The sequence below is a fragment of the Anser brachyrhynchus genome, assembly GCF_964034855.1.
Source record: "Anser brachyrhynchus genome assembly, chromosome: 5".
Lineage (NCBI taxonomy): Eukaryota > Metazoa > Chordata > Aves > Anseriformes > Anatidae > Anser > Anser brachyrhynchus.
The window spans coordinates 10,741,518-10,767,719 of record NC_137699.1 but is presented as its reverse complement, the minus strand read 5'-3'; the positions used below and the strand labels follow the sequence as shown (position 1 = coordinate 10,767,719).

Sequence of the window (26,202 nt, the reverse complement as noted above, 5' to 3'; positions counted from 1 at the left end):
ATTGACTGAACACATTTAGTTTTCAGATTTTCCTTGTCTAAGAATTGCACACACGTTGATTTCTCTGTCCATTATTCAGCGAACACCCCATACATACAGAAATAAAGGTGTCTTCCTGATTATAGAAACGTATACACATAATAGAAAAACTCTATTCAATTTAGCTTCTGTGTACAAATACAAGTAATCATTTCAGATATACTAAGTACATATTTAGAAAAGAGCTTTATGTGTGAAAGAAAAATTGCATTTCCAAATTAAGAAAACATACATAATTTAAGAGGTAATTGACCAACAAATGTTGTGTGTGATTCTGTTTAACCCAATTACATATGTCATTTATAAAGTGGGAATATAGCTAAACTCATCATTGCTGAGGCAGTATAAATAGCAATTAAGAACAGTTTAGATGTTTGCCTGCTTTCCTGTAATCTTCCCTTACAGATGTCATAAGAAAAAAGGAGAGGACAACAGTCTTGCTACAAAGTCTAAGCATGAAGTTTCATTTTAGATTTGAGGCATACGCTTCTGAAGGAAGTCCTGCACTCTGCCCAAGAACGATTCAACTGTATAACCACGTCCTTAGGGAACATATTTCCAAGGAAGATCTAGGGGTAATAAAACAGCCATTCATCCTTCAGCACTAGGCACATCGCGTACCGTGCCAATGCTGCCACCTTTCCAATGAGAAAGAAACACAAAGTCTTAACAAATCTGGACATGAAGAATGGCACTGCATTTTGTCCGGTAATATAACAGCCAGCAGCAGCCTGGCTCAATGCTCTTGTGTGGTTTATTCATCAAAACCAAAACAATCTTAACCAGCAAACTTCCACGTTCTGTGCTGTGGCACAGCAGGACATGTAAAAGCTACTGCCCTCGGCTCCATTTCTGTGATAAGCAAAAAGAATACAGAGCCCCTCCATATTTAACTGCTGCTTTTTTAAAATACTCTAAAATACATGTGATAATTAGGACCGTCCTGAAGTCTTTTGAGTCTTAAGAATGCAGGAACTGAACGTTCATATTACACGTATCTTTTATATATATATATATGCTCTTATCAATCGCACTTGCACTCTCTGGCCCAGTGAATATCAATTTGCAGCAAATGGAAAAACTCCAAGTGGATAGATAAAAGCAGAAAAAAAGCCAAATTCAACTCCAATTTGAATGTGGCTTTGACTTGGGTTTCTGACATTGCAAGTGAATGTCTTTACTAGAAGGTATTCTCTCCTCATTGCACACATAGCTTAGGAAAGTCTTCATTTAATCCGACTTTGGTATAGAACAACTTATGAGACCTTCAGGAAAGATGCCACAAGTGGACAACAGTTCCCATACATTACTTTGTGAGACAATAGATTGAATGCTGTATTTGCATGTGCAGCAGCCCTGACTTTGCGTTTTCCCATTCCTGGGAGCTGGGTGCATTCGAACACTCTGCACTCCCTTGCTACCAGTACACCAAGCACTCTGCAGTGGGCAGTCATGGTTTAGTTACTTCTGCAGAAAGGGAAAGCATTGGAACACAAAGCTTGTGGTGCTACTTCATCTTTGCTCCTTTCCGAGCCTATTATGAGCGAATTCTCAGAAATTTCCCTGCAATTCTAAATGGTTCAACAGCTCACCTGTGTTTTGACTGGGCCCGCAAACCATACAGTAGCTATCACTACAAGGTGTTCTACACAGCAAAAATATGTATTGTTATCTAAATTTTGCTATGATAATTTTAACTTCCCTCATTTATGCTCAGAACTTCTAGCTGAACTGTTACCCGCACTGGAGAGTAATCTTCCCTAGGAACTAAAACAGGATGAAAGTAGAATAATTTAAGTAAATACATAATCGGCAGAGGGACACAAGTTCAAGCCACATGGGGGAAACTGCTGTACAAGAACTGAAGCAACCCCATTTTCATCCGTATAACAGAGAGGGAAGTTCTGCAGGTATAGGAGAAACAATGTGTTCACGTAGTATGAGGTTAGTCAGAAGAATCACTTTGTACCTGGCACAGCAGCATGTGATAGCTTGATTAGAAATTCTTATTTATCATTTCTTTTTTTCAGAGAGAGATAAACCCTGCCCATGTATTACCACTCTTTGCCATACATATTCCTCTGAGGAAAACACATTTTGTGCAAGTCTTGGATCTGAATACCGATTCAACCACAAGAACAAAAGTCTAAGTTTCCCTTCAAAAAACTGTGGTAACATTTAAAATATAATTGCTTTTGGAAAATGACAACTAATTATCCAAAAGCAAAATGCACATTAGGCATTTAAATAATTAAATGCCAGTCAATATAATAAAAGTGTCGTTTTTCACTTTTTGCTTTCAGAAATCATTTTACTTCGTTTTAAAATTAATCTATCTACATTTATTGGCACATGCATTTTGTGATTATGCCTGTTCACATAACATAAAGTCTTAATAAATCACATTATTTCTACCTACATACTTCCTGCTTGTGTCCTTTAACTACAACTGCTATTTTTAAAGGTACAGATATCGCTATTACTACAAGCTGTTTCAGCCTGCATTTGATTTTACGTGCTCTCCCCGTTATCTTGCTGCATGCCAAGGGGATTTTCTATCCGCTGCTGATCACTAGAACAATTATTTCAGTGTGTTATGAATCTGTAAATCAGATATCATTACACAGAGGAAGTGAACCATGTTAGCATTACCGTTGTGGAATCTGAAAAAGCGGTCCACTGTGGAGCTGTAAGAATTACTCATCTGAAGGATGTGTACTATTTCCCTGTCTAATCTGAAGCAGATTTTTTATGAAGCAAGATTAAATAATAATAATATGTATATATAACTCACAACAGATGTTTTTAACACTGAAGAAATGTAGGTCAAGTGCACAGTTAAGATCGCATTCAGCACTATCTTCCCTAGACGCATCATTCCTAGTTCTTCACATCAGGTCCTTTAAAGTCTCATCTCGTTTGTGAGGCTAACTCCCACCTGCAACTCCCCTCAGGATCCACCACTTAGCAAAGCCTTGCTCCTGCTGTTAAACATCACCAAGGGAGGAGCTGCTCAAGGCTTTCTTATCACCCCTTTATCATCTCTTTGGGGCAGAAAGGCTGCTTCTTCCCCATGTATTTCTCTTTACATACTTATTTCCTTGTGGTAGGAGGGCATGGGTATATCACACAACATCAGGAACTTAATTTCTTCCACTTATCAAATTATCAAAAAATAAAAAATAAAAAAATAAAACATGGAAACATGGCAGTGCAAATAGTGAAATTGGGAAGGCATTCCCTGAATGAATGCAACAGTCTCCTTCACAACCCAGCACAAACATCTATTTTAGAGAGTCCTAGCTATCCTGTCAAATGTGTGTTGGAATAAATGCACGTATGCCGTAAATTCACATATATGGCCTGCATATATTCAGGTACATATAGAGAGATTCATATTAAAAGAATTTAAATAATGTCTAAGTATTTATATATATTTTATAAGGATGTGTAGGCGAATGCATGTGCATACATAGTGCATATTCTCTGCGAGGGTGCAGGCACAGGTGAGTGTTTACATACATATACAGGTACATCAGGACTGAATACCTCTGGGAAAAAAACAGGACTATGGCTGCATTCTCACAGATAAACTTTAGAGTTTGTGCACAGGTAACTACACTAGTCTTAATACAACCACATCGGAAATTGTTCTCGAACAATGAACCGGGATTCATAGTAATTAAAAGAAAGGTTTTTCCCCAGTTATATTAATGCAAAACTCTACTCAACAAAAATGATGCAGATGTACCACTGCTACTCATGCTACAATAGCATATTTTAACAGTTTGGGAGAATGAAATAAAATATACTGTATTTCAATACATTCAGAAAAACATCCCTGTTCCAAACATGTCCATTACTATACCTGTAAGCCATTCTGTTTAAGCACTGGCCCTACTCACATGTAGCACTGTGAGCATGATTGCATTTCTTCCATAAATTGGCTATAACAGGGTAACAGTAGCTACTGTAACTGTGGCTGGCAGATTGTTTCCACTAGATAGTTAATGTTTGGTCCAAAGTCTTCCATTTCCTGTCTCTATTGAAATATATACCTTTTTTCTATTTAATAATTTACCCTCACCTGTTCTGTAACTTGAGCAAGATATTCCACTTTTTTCTTATTGTGACGAGAATAAAAATATTTTGCATTATAAGAAAGAGCAGAGATTTTCTGGGACAACAATTTAACATAAAAAAAATTAAAGAGTTCTAATTTGTCACCATGATAGTCCCTGCTGAAAAGCAGGAATAGCATTATGGGAAAACAAGGCTTTGATGTGACTGAATTAAGTGCTTTGGGGAAATACTGCGCAGAGTTTGTGTAAAATTTACTAGGTGGGCAATGCACTACACTGCCTAACTTACACACATAAATTTAATCATGTTATAGAAAACCCATTACTCTTCATACTCTTTAGTCCTCTTCAATGCCTCTTTGGTCATTTAAAAACCAAAGATTGTGAATCGTTCCATCGTCATGTATATTCATATGATTGAACTTCTTTATTTGGCCTATAGCCCTAATTTAATGAGGCTTCCACGAAATTCTAGTCCAATTCATATGTTCACTCACACGATACCCTGCAGGCATCATCTCAACCATCTCCTTCAGGTGATCTACAAGACTTCATTGAAGCTCCCTCCTCCGCTCCCTGAGCACCCGTGTTTAATTTCAATGGACAGCAGACAGCACAATGAATCTCCTGGTCACATCTTGTGGTGTAGGTGTGTATCAGAGGACCAGAGCTATAACCAGGTATGCATACAGTTTATAGGTCATGGATATAGAAACATGTCATAAAGCCAAGATTCAGAGTTACCTTCAACTTTAAGCTTTCAAACAAATCAAGAAATATTAAAAATACATCCTTTCTTCTTTGAAAGACAGTTGTGATCGGGCAGATAGTTATGTTGTTGTTTTTGTTTCATTAACAGAAGATAAACAGCTATTTCAAGAAGACTTACACGTAAGAAAATGTAATATTAGCAAATGAAGACAACCTATTCTGATAAGTGTTTGTGCATGCAATATGCAACAAGGCAAGAGTCTCTTAGAGATAACACAAGAAAGGTAGAAGTATGACTATTCACTGTGCAAGGCAGGGATTTTAGTAGCTGATTTCTGAGGTATTCGTCAAGCTCTTCTTGCAACACAATCTGAACAAGATGAAGAATGGCTGGATAAACCTCTCCTTGCCGTTTCTATCAAAGAAGAGACGGAGCTTGCCCCCATTTTAAATATCCACAAAGCTCATCATTATGAAGATTTCCCCTGTGTTTTGACGCTAGGTTGATACCACTGTGGTTATTGGAATCACTTACAAGGGAAGGGAACGTGCAAGAAACACTGTCATGTATTATTTCCATGTGAAAATGGGGAGATGGAGCAGACATTCAGCAGATGCTCTCACTGGCCTGCCTGTTCCCCCTCACCTTCCTATATTCATTCCTGAGGTTCAGAATATGTAATAACATTGTTTAGGAGATGAGTGAGCTCTGACTGGTTCATAGCAGGTTTTTTCAGTAAACCAATTTTAATTTTTAGTAACACTAAGCAAAGCAATCATAAACAGAAGGAATGACTTTGTGATGACAGCGATGAATTTCTTGCAATTTCCTCTATCACAGTAAGAAAATGGGAAATATATCCAAATACCATTTCCTTTTACAGATTTATTATCACTAGATCATATTTTATTGCTATTCTACGAAGACTGTATTTAGATACTTGTGCTCATAGAAAACCTCCTCATTTTTGGCAATTTCCCTTTTTATAACTCTTTAATCCCAGCTAATTTCTGCCTCATTACTTTAATATAATTCCTCACTGATGAGAATCTTAAAAGGAGGGACACACTTTACGACATCAATGCCTCTCCATGGAAAGAGAATGTAAAAATAAGTATGAAAGTAATTGAGTCCAGCTGAGAAAGGACAGGTATTAGAGCCTCAGACCTTAGTTATTTAAAAAAGAACTATCCTCATTTATTCCACAGAGGGACTAAAAGAACCAAAGGCATCTTATGTTAAGAAAAAAAAAAGCTATAAAAGATCATATTATGAGATTGATTTCAATTTAATAGAACCACCAACTCCTCATAGGGATAAAAGATCAAGGCCTGGAACTTATATTAAAACTAACCTGATAAAAGAGATTCAACAGACTAATGACTAACAACTAGACCAGCCATAGTTCTGGTTTCCAAGTTGAGAACATTTAAGTGGTATCACCACCCTGAAATACATCCAAGGTAGAAAAATCAAAACCTCTGCATCCTAACAGCCAAGCAGAAATCGTTTTAGAACACCACAGTCCTTCCTCATTCACAGTATGCAATTATTCCTCTCCTCCTATTTATATCCCTAGCCTCATCTCATATCAAGCATCCTTGGCACTAAAATGTCACTAGAAAGAACCAATGAACAGTCAAGTACCCATTTCTCGAGAGACCTCTTGCTTTACATATTTTTATATTCATGAAGCACAGCTGTCAGATAGAGCCTTCAATAGCTTAACAAGCACCCAGATCTTTTCTTCAGGTTCAACACTTGCTTGCAGACAGTCTGCTTTCAATCCATTTGGGGGGCTGAACTCTTGCTTCTTCCCTAGAAGCAGTCTTGCAAAATTACCTCAACTGGATTTCAGTCAATGCCACCTAAATTTTTCTCTCTGCCTATAAAGGAATAGAATTAGTTGAAGGCTTTGCCTTAATTCCTGAAAGCGATTTTGCAGTTTACTTCACAACGTGTAAAAAGTTCATGGTTTCTACCTTCTCAGATATTTGAGGGATGTCAAGGGATCATATAATAATGGCACGGTCAGCAGCTTCAGTGCTACCACCTCACAACTAACACGAGACTTGTTAGAACATGAACCGAATAGAAATATTGTCAGGGCTAAAACCTTTTATGGACCAAGGGAAAGAAGTAGGAAAGGAAGAAATGACAAGTTTGATAGTACCTATTGTGGTAGCCATTCTCTTGGTGATGTGTCACTAAGAACACAATCCCTAGCAAAGACAGGAAGTAAAGTGGGTGCTTAGAGTGGGTCCACTCACCCAAAATACTGAGGCAGAGGAATTCTGCTGATTATAGACAGAAGGAAAAGCAATTCTAACAGGATCCCATCAGCAGCTGTTCAAAAAATCTGTGCACATACAGTGAACCTGTGGATTTTTTTGGCACTGTTAGCAAACATCATCCTCAGAAGTCTGCAAGGAAGAAGACACTGGTCCCCTAGTGAGCACCTTCTTAAGATCACCACCACAAAGAAACCACTCCAGGTCTCATGATAAAATATAATTACTGAACTTTCACTAACAGCATGCCTTCCCAAGGCTCTGGGAGTTGAATGCCTCCACAGTCCAATGGCTGATCTCCAAGTAATAAAAATAAAAATTGAAAAGGAGGAGTCAGATTAGTAATCAAGGTGGTAGTTCGCTACCACAAACTTAAATTGTTTATAACACTACACAGACCAAAAGTGACCAGCAGCTGAGCTGACCCCTACCGCCTTAGGGGCAAAAGAGACCTTCAATTCATACATCCTCTAAAGCCATTTTCAGTATCATAACTGACCCGATGATATAGGAAATAGTAGTGTGTGTGGGGTGGTGTCTTCCTCTTGGAAATGCTGCTGCTAAAACAAAGGGGTCAAGGTTTCACAATCTATATCAGGACATCATCCCTGTAGTATCTTGTTTCAGATGGCAGGACACCATCACCATAGTACCTTGTTTCAGATGTCAGGACACCACTCCTATAGTATCTTGTTTCACTTGTAAAACACTGTCAAAATTTAACACTGCCACAGCAGCGGAGAACATGCCAAGGAGGCTCTGCTGGGCTGAAGTGTATTCAAAATACCTAGACCTCTGGCATCTATAAAATCTGTCTGGAAATTCCATGACAACCTTCCCAGCACTAGTACACTGGGATATGAAGAGTTATCTTCTCACTTGCTCCCTAACTCTTTGATTTAAACCCACTTCTGCATGCATCCCAATTAAGTCACATACCACTCAATTACACAGTACTAGAGAATATGTCCCCACTTAGACACATGGTGTTCCATTAGAGTGAAATAAAAAAAGGCTACAGACAAGCAGCACAGAAGGTAATTTATTGTTAAAGACCTAAGCTTCCTTTCCTTTTTTTTTTAAAAAAAAAAATGTCCATTTTTCCAGGAGCTTAGTTATGTTTTATTCGACCACGAGAACACTAGCAGTTAAATGTTCGTCTGTAATAAATCTTAAAGAAATACATCAGATGAATACCTTCAGAAGAAAAAAACATAGAAGCAAATTTCACCAATGAACCTGTTTTGACATAGGTATAGCATGGAGCAAAAGTTGCCAAACAGAACAGGACTAGAACACAGCTACAGTTACATACTGATATAAGTTTACATTAGCAGGTCTCAGAAAACTTCAATAGTATTATAGCAAAAGAAACTCATTCCGGTAGAAATGTTAACATATAAACACAGATCATTCTACTTTGACTGGTTCTTCAATAATTGCCATTTGGAATTAGCGCCTAGTTCTCCTGCCCAGCACCGAAGTCAGTCGTGATTGAGGATGGATAGGCTGATCAGTTTCTAAAAGATGATGAGGGACAGTTCCAAGTTCACTTCTGAGCTCTATTCTTCCCTCACAGATAATATCAGTATTCTCTCCTCACAGTTTTCTTGTTTTTTTTATTTTTAAACTTGGTTATTTTGAAGTTGGAGACCAATTACAACAGCATATATCAAGTGTACAGACATTGACAGATATAACTGCCAAAGACCTGACATCCACAAAGAAAAAAGCCCTTTTTTATTTTACTAAATCTACAAAGTATGAACATGTCTTGGGCTTAAAGAATGAAGATAGTTTTTGAGGCACAAGAACAAGGTGAACTTCTTAAAATCCCCAACTACAAGGATAAATATGCTCTTTTGAAAGCTACCAAGGCAATTGTACACACACTGCAAAGTATAATATTTGGTTCACTGATTATTTCCATCTGATCAGCTCCTTACATCAAATCAGCCATCCCTTGTCAGGAGATATCCACAGAACCCAAAGTTTCATTACATCTCCATTGTTTGGTTTCAGCTGTACAGAAACCACAGCTCTATTTGTCAAAGCATTCTGGAGAACGGTTACAGCTGGAAGCTTTATGAGAACTGCTTGGGTTCACCTCTATATCAACATTGTAAGCATAACTTCACTGGAAAATGCAAGCATCAACATATCCCAGAAGGAATTTGTCCTCTCCTTAGTAGAAGTCCCCAGAGTGAAGGTGAGAAAATGAGAACCTGATATGACCAGTGATTACTCATCTTTCTCATCTTACAAAGATTATGTATTACAAGATAAACGCAAATAATAGCTTTTTTTTTTAAACAATAATGAAATATAAAGAGAAAGTACAAACTGTAAAACCAAAAAAAGTCATTTAGCTCCTCTTATACATCATTAAATGGCTAAGTTAACCATCAATCCTGGATAATGACTTGCTCATTTCTTTTGCCAGCAGAAATCATGTCCCATTTCTGGGTGGATTATCGATAAGAGTCCTGGTTAAAAGGAAAACAATTGCTTCTTCCATTTCTTTATACAAGGTTAAGAAAGGACTACACTCTCACAGAAATAAAATATTTTCATCAGATTTCACGTAGAGTTTTTTTTTTTTTACAGTAGAAATTTGAATTAGGCAAGCTACTGCTACTGTGATAGGAAGTTGATTTGATCTGTTCTTCATCAGCCTCACAAAGTTGCAGTGATTTTCTGACATGGACATTTAACTCTTGCTTTCTTGTTTATTATTTCAATAAAATCTTGACACTTGACCCTGTTACCTCAGGGCAGAGCCAATTTCACCAAGGAATTGGAGAGAAACACCTGGCTCAGTTTCTTAAGCTTTCTCTTTCACCCTTTTGTCCTTAATAAGGACAACAGATCCAGTTTACATAAAAACTACAGGCCTATACTACCTATAAGGTTAAAAAAATCACCTTGATGAGGTGCCCATTCCAAATTCCTATTAATTGCAGAAGGCTCATGTTTTGCACTGACTTTTTACACTGTCAACTTCCACCCTTCAGATCCCCACAAGAAGTCTGCCTTGCTGTGGCACAGGAAGAACATCACGAGAGCAGAGGATCCTGTTAGCAAGTGTGCGCTCCCACAGGACTACATGCTGCAGCGCTCCCCTCGCTTGCAACCCTCTCTCTAAGCCCTTCCACTGTAGCCAGACTAGCAATCCAGAGCAGAAAGAAGGTCACTGCTACCACACAGCACATGTGAGCTAGACATCACATTATGGAAACATCATGCAGGTTCCTTTTGAATAAATGTGGGAATTGACATCCTAGTCCATAGAATTTCCATACAAAGCTGACATCTATCAACTTTTTGTATTTTATCACTGAGATGTTTCATCCTTAGAGAAGATGAGAAACATACTTTATGACACTGTAGTGGGTTTGTTATTTTCAGTTTTCTCTCCAGATCTGTATCTTGCAGGACCACTGAAAGAAACAAATTTATTTTGAAAACTTACCTGCAGAGCAGGTGCTTCACAAGTGCAGACTGGACTTGGATGTTCCAGCAGGCCCTTTGTGAACATCATATGCAGATAAGGGCTCCCTGAAGAATAAGACAAGACATTTTAAGGGAATCATCATAATGCATCAACATGGAAATAAAACGTTAGGCCACGTTTTCCATTTCCCCTTATGGTTTTCGTTAATTGGAGTATTTGCCAAGTCAGCTAATGCAATGAAAAACACACAAGTCCCACGTGCACTCATATATATGAAGGCTTCCACAGCACTGCTCAGCAAGCAAATAAGAAGTACATGCATTTTTACCTAAAATGTGTGTCCACATTCTGACAAATGTATACTTATGCAGCCCACTGTATGCTGCAGAAACTCATCAGGAGGGGAGGCAGGGGACAACAGCTGTCTTGTAGCCAGGAGAACCTTAAAACACTTTCTCGTGGCATCAACCATGGTTGATCTGTTTAGCAGAGCCATAGAGAAAGAAACTCTTCAATTCTCCAAAAAAGCTCCCTAAGTTCTTTTGCTACAGAAAGAGGAAAATGCATATATTCCCAGTAAGTCAACAACAGCTTTTACTGTGAGCCACGATTTGTCCACTGACAGAAAACAGCTCCTCACAGTGGACCTTTTTGGGAACATGTGCCTAAAAGGTGGGGGGAAAAGCGGGGGCCATGTAGGCCACAACAGAATTAGACTTAATCATCTAACCTTTCAACCTGCACAAGCCAGGACAGGCATCACAGTCTCACACTTGCACTTGGTTTAGAATTTAGGCTAGAATTTGGCATAAGGCTCTCATGCCTCTTACAAGCACCCAGGATTGAGAATATATTTCAGTTGTGGTGAGCACACCCCCTAACAGGGGCCTACAGGAAAGGTGGGGAGGAACTCCCCAGGGAGAGTAGTGATAGGACAAGGGGGAATAGCTTTAAACCAAAAGAGAGTAGGTTTAGGTTACACATCATGAAGAAGTTCTTTACTCAGAGGGCACTGAGGCACTGGAACAGGTTTCCCAGAAGCTGTGGATGCCCCATCCCTCAAAGTGTTCAAGGCCAGGCTGGATGAGACTTTGAGGATCCTGGTCTGGTGGGAGGTGTTCCCGCCCCTGGCAGGGGGGTTGGAATTACATAATCTTTTAGGTCCCTCCCAACCCAAACCAGTCTGTGAATCTGCAACAGTGGTAGCTCAGCATAAGGCAGCTAAAAAGTTCAGCAGTATTTTGAACTCTACACTGCTGCTGCTACAGTGCTGTCCAGAGTCAGATTTGATAAAGCCTCAGAACAGAATGTAAATATATCCTTCAGAATGTAACTTCAGTACAAGTCTGAGACTTTTTTTCTGGATTAAAAGTAGATCAGAGGCAAAAAATAGCATTGTAAATTACAAGTGTTCCAGTTAAAATAGCCATCTATGGTCCTCAGTGACATCTCCTGATGGTGTGCACACCAAGATGCATACTTAGAGAACTCATCTACATTCAGATTTCACCATCTCTGGGTATTAATACTGTGCATTTTCTTGACCACCTTAAAAACATACAATGTGCTTAGCAGATGATGCCAGGAGAACAAGAAAAATCATTCAACTTCTCAGAATGTCCTAATCCCCCACCTCACCCCAGTTGTACCAGTACACTCATTTGCTTGTCACCAGTAACATCATCTTCCTGCATTAACCCTAAGCCCAAAAAGGAAAACATTTGCATGAACTTCTCCAGTATAAAAAGTGATTATAAAATAGAACAAGTTATTACATCTCTAAACTTTACTACCCATGGGAAACAGATTAAAGTGATGGATAGGATGTGACCTTCAATTTATTAATGATTTAGCACAGTCAACTGTGATTACTTGTACAGAGACAAGAGCATTTGAATTCACACCAGGAACCCTGCTCACAGACTGCTTCCACTTTCCTCTGCAATACACATATCCTTACTTTAAAGTAGACTGTAATTCATTCAAAGACATCAAACTTGGTATGTCAAAAACTCATTCAACTGAGCAGCTCAGTTTTAGGGCATTTGCACATTTAAATGGCTGCAGCATCATATGGCTCAAAGCTTTTTACTTGTGTGTTGATGTTTCAAGTTCTGCTGGACTTGTATTCTACATAATTTGCTTGCAGAGTATTACCAGAAAAGAAAGTGAACTTTATCAAACATGCGAATGTATGCGAAGGACAGGGCAGAGCGTTTTGACTAATCACAGTGAAGAAAAAGTTATAACAATTTTTAAAAGCAGCTAGAAACAACTGACATTATTATTATTTTTTTAATTCAAAACTCACACCAAGTTCAGTCATTTGGGAAAATCATCTCAGCATAATTGCCATACAAACACCATTTAGCATGCTCCTTTCCCTTTCTTCCTCTGATTGAAATATACGTCAAGTAATTACATACAATTAAATGTATTCTTTACAATGCTCTTCCTTAGTTCTTTTTTTGATTTCACTACAATTACTGCAAGCTTTCTTTTACTAATCAACTTGCACTTTTCAAACAATTTTGCATGCATTTCACACATCAAGAGGAACAATGCAAAATTTTGTTGCTCTTACAGAATGGTCACCTTGGTCATCACTCTTTACATTGGAAGCAAATCAACTAAAAAGCTACTTAGATACTAATCTTTCAACTGTTTTGTTTATTCTAAATGAAATTTGGACAAGACCCTTTCAAGAAATAGGATATTTGTACTCTTCCCTGACAGAAGGTTATTGCACATTGGAAATTTGTCCTGCCTGACGAGGGTCTTGTAATGGGGTCCACACAGTAGAAAGAATGAAACAGTTAAACTGCAGCGCAAAATGGATTTTCTTCCTTTTACTGCAAGTTAGCATTTACATGAAACACTAACTACAATGGAACTTCACAAGCTACAGTATTGTAAAACAGCTCATTCACTTGAGACACGAGTATAAAAAACACACAGCATTCTCCAGAAGAACACTCCATCTCTGTTACACTGAATTAAGTCTTGCGGTAAAGACTACCTTTCGCTATGTTCTTAAGCCTGAATATGTCCTAAGGTCTAGAAATACCACAATGCAAACAACAATAAATGCTCATAAGTCAACATAAACACAGGATCTCCCTCCATTATCAAATCATAATTGTGGACATCTTCCTGGTCCCCTGCGTTCTAGGAACACAAATCCTTTCCAGCCACCATTAAGCATTGTGTTACTGTCATCTCTCTGTTGCCAAGACACTCAAAGTATGCTACAGCCTCAACTATGATAGTTATAAGCCCCACTCCTTTTTTTCAGAGGTTGCCTGTCCAAATACCAGTAAAACAAAATAGTAGCTGCTGCTACTGCCACCTGAAATGCATAGGGATTAGTGTAACTGCTAACAAACCTTTTCTTTTTGGCTTCTTTCAAGACTACCACAATTGTTTCCACTCCTTTCAGCAAGTAGATTGCCACAAAAAACAAACAAACAAACAAAACAAAAAACAGGAACATATAGAGCTGGAAAACATCCACTCCTCTGGACACATAATGTCACCATCTAATTTTCTTAAGTGTACTCCAGCAGCATAAGACAACAACTCAGGCCTTCGTTCCTTCTTAAATCTTAACAAACTGTCCAAAGACACCAATATATCTTAAGCTGGACCAGTTCCCTCTAAAATAATCATCACTAAAAAGACCTAATGAACAAAGTAAGGCTGATGGAGCTTGCTTCTATATATAGCATGCTGATGAGCTCCACCCAAAATGCTGCATCCAATAGTTGTATCATGGTGATGGAAGCTCACCTGCTTGACACTGCTGAAACGAAAGGGAAGGCTGGTAACAGAGGCTGTAATTAGAGAGAAGAAAGTATTAGAATCAGCTGGAAGCTCTGATAGGTGTTAGGTCCCTACCTGAGCTCATGCTCCTAAGGTACTTGTTACTTGTTTTGTTCTAAATCTTATTATTTCACTGTTCTGAGAAGAGTTATTTTCAGATCAGAAACAGCCACTGGTGCTGCATTGTAGAAAACCAGATGCTGTTCTCTATAGGTGGGGTGTGTTTTTGAACACACAATAAAAATAAATAAAAACAAAAAATAATTAAAAAAAAAAAAAACACAGGGAGAGCAGCTGTGGCATGGTCCTGGGTTCAGTCTTGGGTCACTGTGAATGACTTAGGGAAGCCACTGAAGTATTGCAACCAGTCATAACTTGTCTGCTAAAACAAAGGTGTGCTGCTCCTCCATTCCCAGGCTCATATAACCCAGAAAACTGCCCATTCCATTTCTATTGCAGGATGGTCCTTTCTTGGAGTCAGTCCAGTAATCAGAAATAAGACACTATGAAAATAAGTATCAATTAAAGGAATAGTATTGCTTTATATAATGTACTGGCAACTTAATTTAGCTGTATCTTCTAATGCACATAGACATATTAGCAGCATGTAGTTCATTTTTGGCCGTTTTTTCTCTGGAAATAGTTAAAGTAAAGGGTTATGTCAGAGCTTAAAGTTAGCTAGACCTTAGAAAACTATATCTTCAGCAGCTGAGATAATGTTTAGATCCTACAGATGACAGCAAATAAGTAAAATGGATGATGATAATATATTCATTTTTTTCCCTGCACTTCCCTGGATGTTTTTAGGTTTTAATTTTAATTTGGTGAGAGCACAGTCTTGGAGACGAAAGACAACAGCTGATCTTAATAGCCTGATTTTTCAAAAACTGGAAAATTAGAGATCTCTCATCAAAAATATCTAATAATATTATTATTTATTTCCCTCTTTTGCGAAATGGACTCCTATATCTGCTGTGTGATTTCCTGAGACAGCTGTTTTCTGTGCTGTAATACTTCCAGCCCCCCCCTCCCCCAAGACATGCTCTGGCACCTCTGAGAGGCTGTGTCACCTGCTGCTGTTAATGTATAATGCTTTCAACAGTATCCTCATACTTTGCCCTCTGCGAAACTACAGAATGTATGACTATCATTCCAGTTTTCTACTTAAAGAAAATTACTCACTGATTTCACTATATTTTGCCATTAATCTCTGAATACAGTATTTCATGAATATTCTTTGACCAGATATGTATAAAAATAAAATTCAGAGAAAAAATGATACATGGTGAAGTATTGTGAACCCTTGAAATTCTAGTTTAAATTAGCTAATATGTATGAACTTGCATGAAACACTGAGAAGCAGCTTCTAATAAGCAGTCTTTAGTTCTCATTAACTCAGCCCATGAGTTTGCCATGCATAAAGATAAAGACAAACTACCTTTCTACGCAGGAAATGCTGGGTGCACAGAAAGCCCTTAGAGGACATTTAGGGCTATATTTTGGTTCCCAAGGCATTTTTACGTCAAGTCCAACTGATTTATAGGGGCCCAGCCTCTCACTGTTGCCTCTGATTGCTGCCTCCAATTCTTCCCAGTTGTTCTCTCAGAAAAGGTTTAACTCAGAACAAGTGCTTTCACCTTGTATTTTCCTTTGAAAAATTATGCTTCTATTCTGCATCTGAAGAAGTCATCAGTAATACTAATGGGCATAGGAAAATACGTTCTTTTTCCCCATGAACCTATGATATTGTTAAACAAGTTCATGAGGAAAAGTTTCTTTTGCCTTTCAGACATTAGGCATTTTCAGACATTAGGCCAATTAGGCATTGGCCAGTGTTCAAGGAAGCACATCCATCCAGATGAACAGGCTTGTTCCTGTACTAAGCAGCCAAATTCATCCCTGGAGTAATACCAATTAATATTTATAAGGGATATATGGCAGACATGAATTTACCCCATCAGAAGAGGCAAAATTGGTGTATCATATGTTCTGGCAGGACATACTAGTAGGTTATGTTCTGCAGAAAACAGTTATATGTAGACCTGAGATACATATAGGTTTTATTTTTAACATACATTTTAAAAAGTAATTTTGGCAGCCACAGCTCCATTAAGTATAAATCTCCTCAAAACAAAATTCCCAAAGTACATTCAGCTTCTTTCCTCAACTTGTTTCAGACAGAATATGGATGGATGCATGCCAAAAATATCTTTACATATGATTTAGAAAGAAAGCATTGAAGCCTTGCTTCAGAAGTATATATTAGACCATGCATCCACCGTCAATAACTGTGCAGAAGCATATGCTGAACACTGAATCTCTGCCACTAAGGGCTGGATTCTTTATGGACTTGTGATGATTCATAGTTACCCTCTGGAGAATGATAAACACTGGGAAATCCATACGCTACAGTTCACTGTCTCCCATGTCGGGGGAAATGATCATACTGGGAAAAGGAAATTGCGGTGAAGGAACGTGCCATGAAATTGCAATGTAATATCATAGGACTTGCATCAAGGGAGTATTCCAGCCTCTGTAACTTAGAGCGTCCCTGAAATTGTGCTAAATTACCAGCTGGATTTACTGTCTGGTTGACTTTTCTTGAGAATGATTATTAAACTTTATTATTTGGGCTGTAGGGATACTTGGTCATGACCTTAATGGCATAAACTGAGTTTTCATACTTACTGGGTATGACAGCAGGAAAATTTCCACTTTCTTTGTCTTGCAATGGTGTAAATTAATTTCAAAAACTGGACATGGAAATGACATGCCCTAAAGACCAAAGAATTTGCATTGTACTTCATAAACTGTGATGCAGTGAGACAAAGTGAATTTCTGCATCAAGCTGACAGTCACCTGCAATATCTTGGAGTCACATGGACAGAACTTTCTGTTATGTTTGCAGTCTGGAAAATACCAATAAAAAAGGAGAGCTTAGGTAAATATCACTCAGAAGCCAGCTATCACTAAATAGAACTCCCATAAATACCCTTAGGATTTCAATGGAAATTCTCACCCTGTCTCCAGCAGGAAGGTGTCCGCTTGTTTGATTTGAGAGTCCGTATATGAGATTCTCAGACACTAAAATTAGAAAGCTTTGAAAGTGACAAGTAGCATATTATGCTTGGTTCAATTACCTGGCTTTCATTATTGCTGACTACTGGACCAGAAAATATCATACATGAAGCATCTGCATTACTGAAGTATCCAAAAAAAAGAGGGATAATAGATATATTTTGCTATAAAATGCTATAAAAACCACAACGCCTAGATCTTTTAAGCAGATATATATCTCATTTTTGATTGTAATAAAGGACTTCTGAGTTGGTAGTGTTGAACACCTGCAACATATCATGGAACGAGTCTTTTCAAGCCATATTCCCAGGCACCTCGAGGAGAAGAAGGTGCTCAGGAACAGCCAGCATAGGCTTGCCAAGGATAAACGATGCCTGACCAACCTGATTGCTCTCAATAGTAAAATGCCTAGATTTGTGGACAGGGGGAAAGCTGTAGCTGTCGTTTACCTTGATTTTAGCAAGAGTTTCAATGCTGTCTGCTGCTGTGTTTTTGTAGTCCAGTTAGGACATTATGGTCTGGATAGGTGGACAGCTAGGTAACTAAAAATACTGGCTGGCTGGCAGGGTTCAGCAGGAAGCAGTTAATGGCCATTTTCTACCTGGATGTGGTAGACCCCCTGGCAGGGGTCTACAGTGTGCCAAAGTATCACCTCAGGAGACTGTAATGGGATCTGTCCTGTTTAACACCTCTGTCAGTGTTCACTCATTTCTTCCAATGACCGGAAAGAGGTGGAGAAAGGATCTCAGCAAGTTTACAGATGACTATAAATGGGGCCCAGCTGGTGCTCTCAATGCCAGGGTAGGCAGGATGGTCGTTCAGAAGGACCTAGACATCCTGGAGAAGTGGACGCACAGGAACATCATGAAATTCAACAAAGATAAATGAAAAGTCCTGCAAAGAAATAACCCCTTGCAACAAAAGCATAGTCTAGAATATCCCGTTTTAGGACTCCCAGTTGATGGCAGACATCAAGAAACTGAAGCAAATTTAGCAGAGGGCCAACAAGATGCTCAGGAGGCTGGGGCACTGGCTCTGTGAGGAGAAACAGAGAACAGAGAACGGCTTTTTCAGTCTGGAGAAAAGACAACTTCTGAGGGATTGAACAGCAGCTTTCTAATACCTGTAAAGAGATCTTCAGGAAGACAGAGCCAGGCTATTTGCAGTGTTTCATGGCAGTAAGATGAAAGGAAACATATCTCTGATGATATTAATTCTAGAATACACGCTTCTGTGAGAAGCAAAAGGAATTAATCACATTTCTTCAGGTTTTATTGAAGAGATAGGAAACCTTTGCATGACTTCATAATCTGTCAGGCATTTCAAAATGCTGTATCAAGGAATTTTTTCTTCCTTGTCCCCTAATCTCTGCTATGTAAAGTCTGTCCATAGGTGAAGATACGATCCACAATTATTGCACATATCTCACAGTGGAATAAACTATGAATTTCTAGCAAAATAATTGCTCTTCACAGTCATGTCATATTTCCTCGGTACAATATTTGCAAAAACATGATTTAGGAATCATTCATTGGCACAGTTTCTCAGCAGAGGTTTACCTAGATGGTCTGATTTCTTATAACTTTTTGTGTCTGGGGAGGAAATAAACTTTGAGATTTCCAGGATTAGCATGCAAATTATTATTTTCAGTTTCAGGTCCTTGCTTGCTCATGATACACTATGTTTTCCAACCGTGAAGGGGCATTTCCTTTGCTAGCCATCAGCCTGAAAGAGTTAAAATGCGCACTGTAACCTGTGAGAAGAAAAGAAGAACCATTTTAAAGCTCAGAGGCTCCATGACCCTTTCTGTCACACCTTGAGTTTGGCAGGACAAATACAGGTTTACGTTTGGTTTGCTTGTTAAACCAGGGTCATGTCCACTAAGTCCAGAGAATCACTTATCTGAGATCAAGTCACAGCACAGTGGAATCAGAACTAGCAGAAGGAAAACACAAGTAGAGACTTTTCATCTTATGGATTTAAACAACAGCTACATGATAGCAATAGAAGAGGCCAAGGAAGAGCAAATCTAGTGCTTTTTACCTACCTGCTACAACTGCAAACAGCTAGACCAATTGGGTGAAGCAAATGTAAAGGAATGTAGCATGCACCATTTCTCTTACATTTCAAAAGTCTGTAATAAAAGAGGATTCTCTGACCAGATGTCTAAAATCCTCTCTTTGCAGGCAGGAAGCACGAATGGGGCTTAAGTGGAACAGCACATGCAAAGACTCTATAGAGGAGAGGATTTTATCAAAGACAAGTATCTCTTAAACAGATGTCCAAAACTCTTCTGTGGATAATTTTTTTTTTTGTATAATACTGTTTTTTGTGTATGCCATATGCATATTCTGTCATAATTGGTAGCTACTCTATAATTAATATATGTAGGCCCATAGTTATAAGGTTGCATTGATGCAGTGCCAGAAACTTAAACCAAGATGGGGAAAAAAAAAGTCACAGACTGTTACAAAACAAAAGACTACCTTATGGAATCTTTGGCTTAAAAAAAAAAAAAAAAAAAAAAAGATTATTTTTCAATCTTCATAAAAGACAATGAGTTTTGAGTTGTGACTTTTGGATGCTTATGAGAAATGAGGCTGTTCTACACTTGATTAGACTCTTACTGCTAGTGTTGCCTCAACTGCACTAGTAAATAAAAATGGACCAGGATCTACCTGGCAATGTATGGATCATGTGTGTAGGGTTAAATTTTCTTTCTTTCCAAAACAGAGAGGTTGTGGTCAAATTACCTATTCCTGTTAGTCCCTAGCTCATGCTAATCCTCAAACTGAGACTGGGAATTGTCTGGGAGTTTTCTGATTGTCAGGAGGCAAGACCATGCCAAGAACTGTACTTATAACTTAGCAACTGCAGGAAATGATCCAACACCATGCCTCTACACTATTTATTTTACCACTAAGAAGCAGCTGAAATGCATTAAGGCACAATAATGAAAGGAATATACACCATTTTCTGAATCTTGCTTGAGAAAAAAATAATATATAAATCTTGTAGCCTGTGTAATCAGGCCAGACCTGTGAATATCTCACTGAATCAGTGGGTTTGGGCGGAAGGGATCAAAGATCATAATATCTTATTTTGAACTGAACCATGTTGGTATAATGATAATGATCTGAAAAATGTTGTTCTCAATCTGCTCTGATAATGCAAAGAAAACAATTGAGATCAGTATGAATGTGGAGCTTTCCTATGCAGATATCCATCCATTTAGAGAAAATAGTATCTTGTTTCTTCCTGTGCTATATTATTCTGATGTTCAGTTTTGTCTTCTCCCCTGTTAATATGCTTATCTCTTATCTGTTATCAATGGATACTCTGAAACATGGTTCTCCTTTAATTGATTTGTATCACAACTGCTTAACAAACTTTCCACAATGCCAAACATACTATGTTATAAATAACCAACCGAGAAACACAAAATATGTTTATAGAGTGTCAGACAGGATCTTCCTTAAGCTATAAATATAAAATACGTTAAAAAATTTCTAAGCAACCATTTTGTCACCTACATGAAAATAGTAGCAGAAATTCACTCCTGTGGGACTTCACAAAATCTAGAAAATTCTGCATTTTCAGTCAAGCCTTTGTACATCATGCAACATAGAAGCTGTGCACAAGGTACCTCTGGGGAGCTATTAGCTCACACACTCTGAGTTTCTTTGTCTAAAAATTATTCTTACACATGCCTGAAGAATCCATGCCCACTGAGTAAGCTGATGCAGTTTGAACATCTCAAATGGTGAAATTCTTATGCCTTCACACTGAAAAAATCTTTTAAATGTATTCTGTCTTAAACATATTTTAGTTGGATGCATTGCTGTCCCAAAATTTCACCATAGGTCTTTCAGCTTTACACTGGTAGAAGTGAAAAAGGGGATTTATCTGGCTCTGTGGACTACATTTTCTTCTATAGTCAATGAAATATGGAACAGCAAATGTTGCTCAAAATTTTTGGAGTTTTTCAGAATGTAATCCATTGTCTTACTGACAGTGTCTTTGCATTGTCACATAAGCATTGTTACAGAACCAAATGCTAAATTGGAGGAATATTTTTAACATAGAGAAGAGTTCTGCTACAAGGTGCAAACCAGCTGCAGACACATTAAAAAAAATGATTTACGCTTGTTTTATGATCTCCTAATTGGAGTCCTGCCCTGCTGCTTCCTCTATTTCCTTTTCCCTACAGTACCTGGGGCTTGGATCAATTGACTCCTCCAAACCCAGGTGGACTTTATCAAATCTCTTACTATAATCTGTCAGGCACTTCTAATCATATTAGTGATTTCCCATCATATAACATCAGTAATTATATTATTAGACTTGTTTTTTTCTCCCCCGATCTGATATAAAATTACCTCTGCATATTAATAGCTTTTCTATCATGAGACTTTAATGAAGCAGAATATCAATGAGATGTGATGGAGTGGAAAACTGTTAGTGATATAAAAGATGTTCACATTTTAGAATAAGCATGTCATTCTGCATTATTAGATTTTTCTCTCTCTCTCTTTTTTTTTTTTTTTTAATGAGCAGAGGTCTCTCTTGCCTTTTTCTTCTTTCATTTCCCTTGATGTGGGACAACTGTAAAACTTTATTTACAGTTCTTATGGAGAATGATCAAGTAGCTTTAATTCTCTGTATGTTGAACAGCACTGCAAATCATGAAGGCATTCACTTGGTAAGAAGAAATTACAGTGATATTGTCTCATCCTCAGCATCATTTGTTACTTTAAAAAACATAAGAAAGTATGTCAAACTGTGGCAGAGATTGTAGTTTTATCAAAAATAAACTTATTAAAGTAGACAGATTTTTTATTAACAAGTCAGAAACCAAATGATTAAACAGCTTTCTCTCTGTCTGAATACCAAACAAAAATCAATGTACATTATACAGCAGTGGCAGCTGAGATTGCAGAAGATCCAAGGACGGCATAAAGACTGTAATTTACTGAAAATATTTCACCAGGGCAACAGCCATAAGATGAAGTCTAGTTTTGCCCATGGAATGCATTCTCTTGCTCTTTTCAATATGAATTTAGAAAACTTACTTGCATAAGCCATAAAAAGGTGGTATTTTTGTTACAAATCCATAACTGTCAAGCTAAAAAGAATTGTTTCTACACCCTAAGCAGTTGCTCTAGAAAGCCTTATGGAACATTATGTATTGCTGCTCAATGGCAGATAAAGTCAACAACTTTATTACTGCTGGTTGTGACAATTCCCAAGCAACACAATAGAAAACCTAACTGCAGAACACTCTTTCTATAATTTCCCTGTAACGTTCATGAGAAAACAACAAAAAAGTCTATGTACACCCAGTTTTCACAGTAATTCACTCACTAATATCAGCTTCATGTAGAACTTCATGGATAGAGCATATAGAGAATTTCAGTCTACCCATTCAAACGATTATAGCGTGATTTCCATGTCACATCGCTATCAAAGGACCTATACCATACAGTAGCATACATGAAAGTTCAAGTACTTCAATAAATATGCATCGTTTTTGGTTTACTATAGCTGTCTATGTGGCAGATATACAGAATGGCACACAGAAATGGCAAACTACTTTTCCTGAAACAAAAATGTGAGATTTTTACATAGTTTCACATTGTCCTTGTTCTTCTTTTTCACTTGGTAGATTTAACCTGGTAGAACTGGGGAAAAAAAAAAAAAAACAAAAAAGAAAAAAAAAACTAAGAATGTGGGGCACAGTGGCTGATAGTAAAAAAGTAAATAACAAAATGTTGGAGATGTACCAAAGAAGTTAAAAGAACATGGAAATATACTAATCACCATGAAAGAAAAACAAAACAAAACATAACAAAACAACAACAACAAACAAAAAAAAAGAAAAAACACATGCAAACTTTTTTTTTTCTCAAAGAATTATTACAAATAACTGATTCTGTTATTTCAACTTCAACAACATAATTGGAAATGATTTAGCACTAATTTTCAACGTATTACCTAACCAACGTAAAACAATATCACGTGGAGAAGCCTGTGTTTTTGTAAGTGGCTTGGTGAAAATATTCATGTACATCACACAACTAATAAAACTTCCCCTAGCCACTACCCACATATGCAAGCCTAAAAAAAGTAACTGTAGAAATGCCCTGGATAAAATAATTATAGTGTAATTGTATACTGTACAATCAGTTTGGAAATATTAAGGCTATAGACAAATGCCATCTGATTTATAATACATAAGATTGTATTGACTACAGTGGCAAATACTTATCATAAGCCAATGCAGCATATTGGTGATGCAAAACAGATCATATGCTTGCTAGGACTAAGCGATAGATTTTATTGAAGTAACACAAATCCAGAGAGTATGCAAGCATCAAGAAAATGCATTTAAGCTGCAATTATTCATAGTCCACAAAGATGCATAGTTTACTATATATGTTCCTCTCTTTTTCTTAACTCTTCTACAGCAATTTATTCACCATCTGAAGCCAAGTGAACAATTCCAGGCACTGTCTCACCAGTTCAAACAGGAGAGGAACTACTCTCTGGCTCTGGGGTCACCTGTTCACATCCATGCAGCTGAAGTGCCCTACTTCCCAAAACAGCATGACCACATCTAACCCGCACAGTGTGAATATGCTACAGCTTGTGCTGGGCATTTCTGGGGACAGTCCTACTTGGTATAAGCCACCTCTAGTAGGCAAAACACAAACGGTTTAATGGTATGGATGATTTAGGGCCGGTTCCCTCGCCCTACAGTAGCTGTGTGGGAGACACCACAAAGCTCCATCTGTTGCAAGTCGGTATCAGTCTATAACACACATTAAAAGTGGTTGGAATGGGAAAAGTAAATGTGGTTTTAAACAAAAAGTGTATTTTAGGCAGCAGGTAGACTTTACAGCTTTCCCTTGCTGACTGTTTTTCTTAAAAGTTTAGTGGCTTTCTCATTGTATATCAGAGTTTATGCTACCCTAAATTACAGCTCAGGTACAATATCATTTCATCACTGGACATATGAGATGTTCCTGTGTCACGGCAGCGCACAGTAATTCCCATTGGTCGTCATGGAAATTATATGCATATCTTGCAGTGGGAGAAAAGGGTTTTGTAATGTCAAATGATAACAGAATTCTTCGTAACTTAGGATATCCTCTCTAATTTTCAAAAGCTATCAGAATTTATTACTGTCAATACCCAAACAATTTTAAAATGCTAGTCCCCTTCAGGTAAATTATTGTCCTATTTTCTCTAATGCTCCTTTAGTTTCCAAGCACCTCATTCTATTAATGTTCAGGTAATAAAATATTGTTTCTGTATTTTAATAGTTATATCTACTCTAGACAGAGACTATGTCTACAACTTGGAGATAGTTAATAATCATGAAAAAGTCTGCTACGTTTCTAGTGAGAGTTTCAAATGAAAATGTGGAGCCTTGTAGAAATGGGAATACCTGGTGATAATTGGTTGTTTTGCATTATATACACTACTTTAACTTCATGAAACACAGGAAAAGTAGTAGAGGAAAGACCAGATGTCTGAGCCATTTCTTGAAAAATATGTTTGAGGAGGATCTCATGATTTTATTTGATATTTGACTAGACAGGACTGTCACCATCTAGAATTTCTCCTAAGGCAGCACAGATGATGACTCTCAGAGACATCACTCACTGTACTAGATATGTAAGAAGAAGCCCTAAACATTCACAGAATTATCAGAAGTTTCTAAAAAAAAGCTTTTGGCAATGCTATAAATATACTGTTGTAGTATTATTTTTGGATTAGGAATCGTGTAGGATTCATTCTCTTAAATATTGTCAGAGAACTCTCTTTGCAGGAAAAAATACCTGTTTAGACCAAACATTTGCACTATCCAGAACACCATTTTAATTTTTTTATATATACACATAAGTATATAAGTGTCAACAACTGCAAATAAGATGAAATGTATACCGGGACACACCAGAGTGGCTTTATATTGTAATAATTATTGGACCCTAAACATTCCAGGTAAAATCAAAATCCCCTAAATACGTTTGCCAAGCAAGTAAAAGTGAAAGAGAAAAGATAGGTAGAATGCGCATAGGAAAACAGAGACCAAAAAAAAAAAAAAAAAGAAAAAGAAAACAAAACCAATGAAACAAAAAAACCCCACCCAACCAACATATCAGTAACACATTGTAAGCCAGTGGCAGAGATACTAGAGACCGGAATAACCTCCTTTTCCCTCCCTGCCCGCCCCCCACTTCTCAGCATTTTCACTCCTTTCTGTTTTGTGTTGCTTTTTATACTCTTAGGGGAATATAAGAACTCGGTAGAACCTGGTTTTAAAACTATGATTGGAATAAAGTGCTAGGATATGTGGCAGATAATTCTGCAAACTCAAAAGTCATGTGATGAGGATAATTGTTTTAAACAATGTTGATGATTTTACAGTCTTTAATTCCACTAAGTCGTAGGGCAACTCTGTCCCTAGATGGCTTTGATATTTTAAAAAGATATTCCTTCAAAGTAACATATCAACCGCTAAACAAACAGATAGATCAGAATCTGTTAGCAAAAAGAATAAAATCGATGGGTGTTCATAACTGAGAAAAAGTGTTACTCGATCATAATACTCTGTGGAACATATTCGTCCCAAATAAGCATCAATAAGTGAAGAGTGGTTTTCGATTGTTTTTTTCATCCCTATGCAGAACAGCAGTACGGCCAACCATATTAATTTAT

The 26,202-nt window shown here is 37.6% G+C and overlaps 1 protein-coding gene across 15 annotated transcripts in view; it reads right to left on the bottom strand.

The window, feature by feature from the left end:
* Positions 1 to 26,202, bottom strand: part of LOC308195541 (uncharacterized protein) — a 176,412-nt gene that overhangs the window by 76,652 nt on the left and 73,558 nt on the right. For 9 of the 15 annotated variants that reach the window (XR_013951599.1, XM_080593155.1, XM_080593150.1 and 6 more), the window contains exons 1-3: positions 15,839 to 15,981; positions 14,368 to 14,411; positions 10,597 to 10,682 (exon numbers count right to left, since the gene is read on the bottom strand). Coding sequence is in view for 8 of the 15 variants with exons in the window: in XM_080593155.1 (XP_080449281.1) it covers positions 10,597 to 10,682; positions 14,368 to 14,411; positions 15,839 to 15,915 (207 nt within the window). In the remaining 7 variants the exon portion in view is untranslated. Of the gene's footprint in view, positions 1 to 6,754; positions 9,611 to 10,596; positions 10,683 to 13,964; positions 14,280 to 14,367; positions 14,412 to 15,838; positions 15,982 to 26,202 lie in introns of those variants that run through there. The other 6 variants (XR_013951600.1, XR_013951603.1, XR_013951604.1 and 3 more) reach the window with 6 other exon arrangements.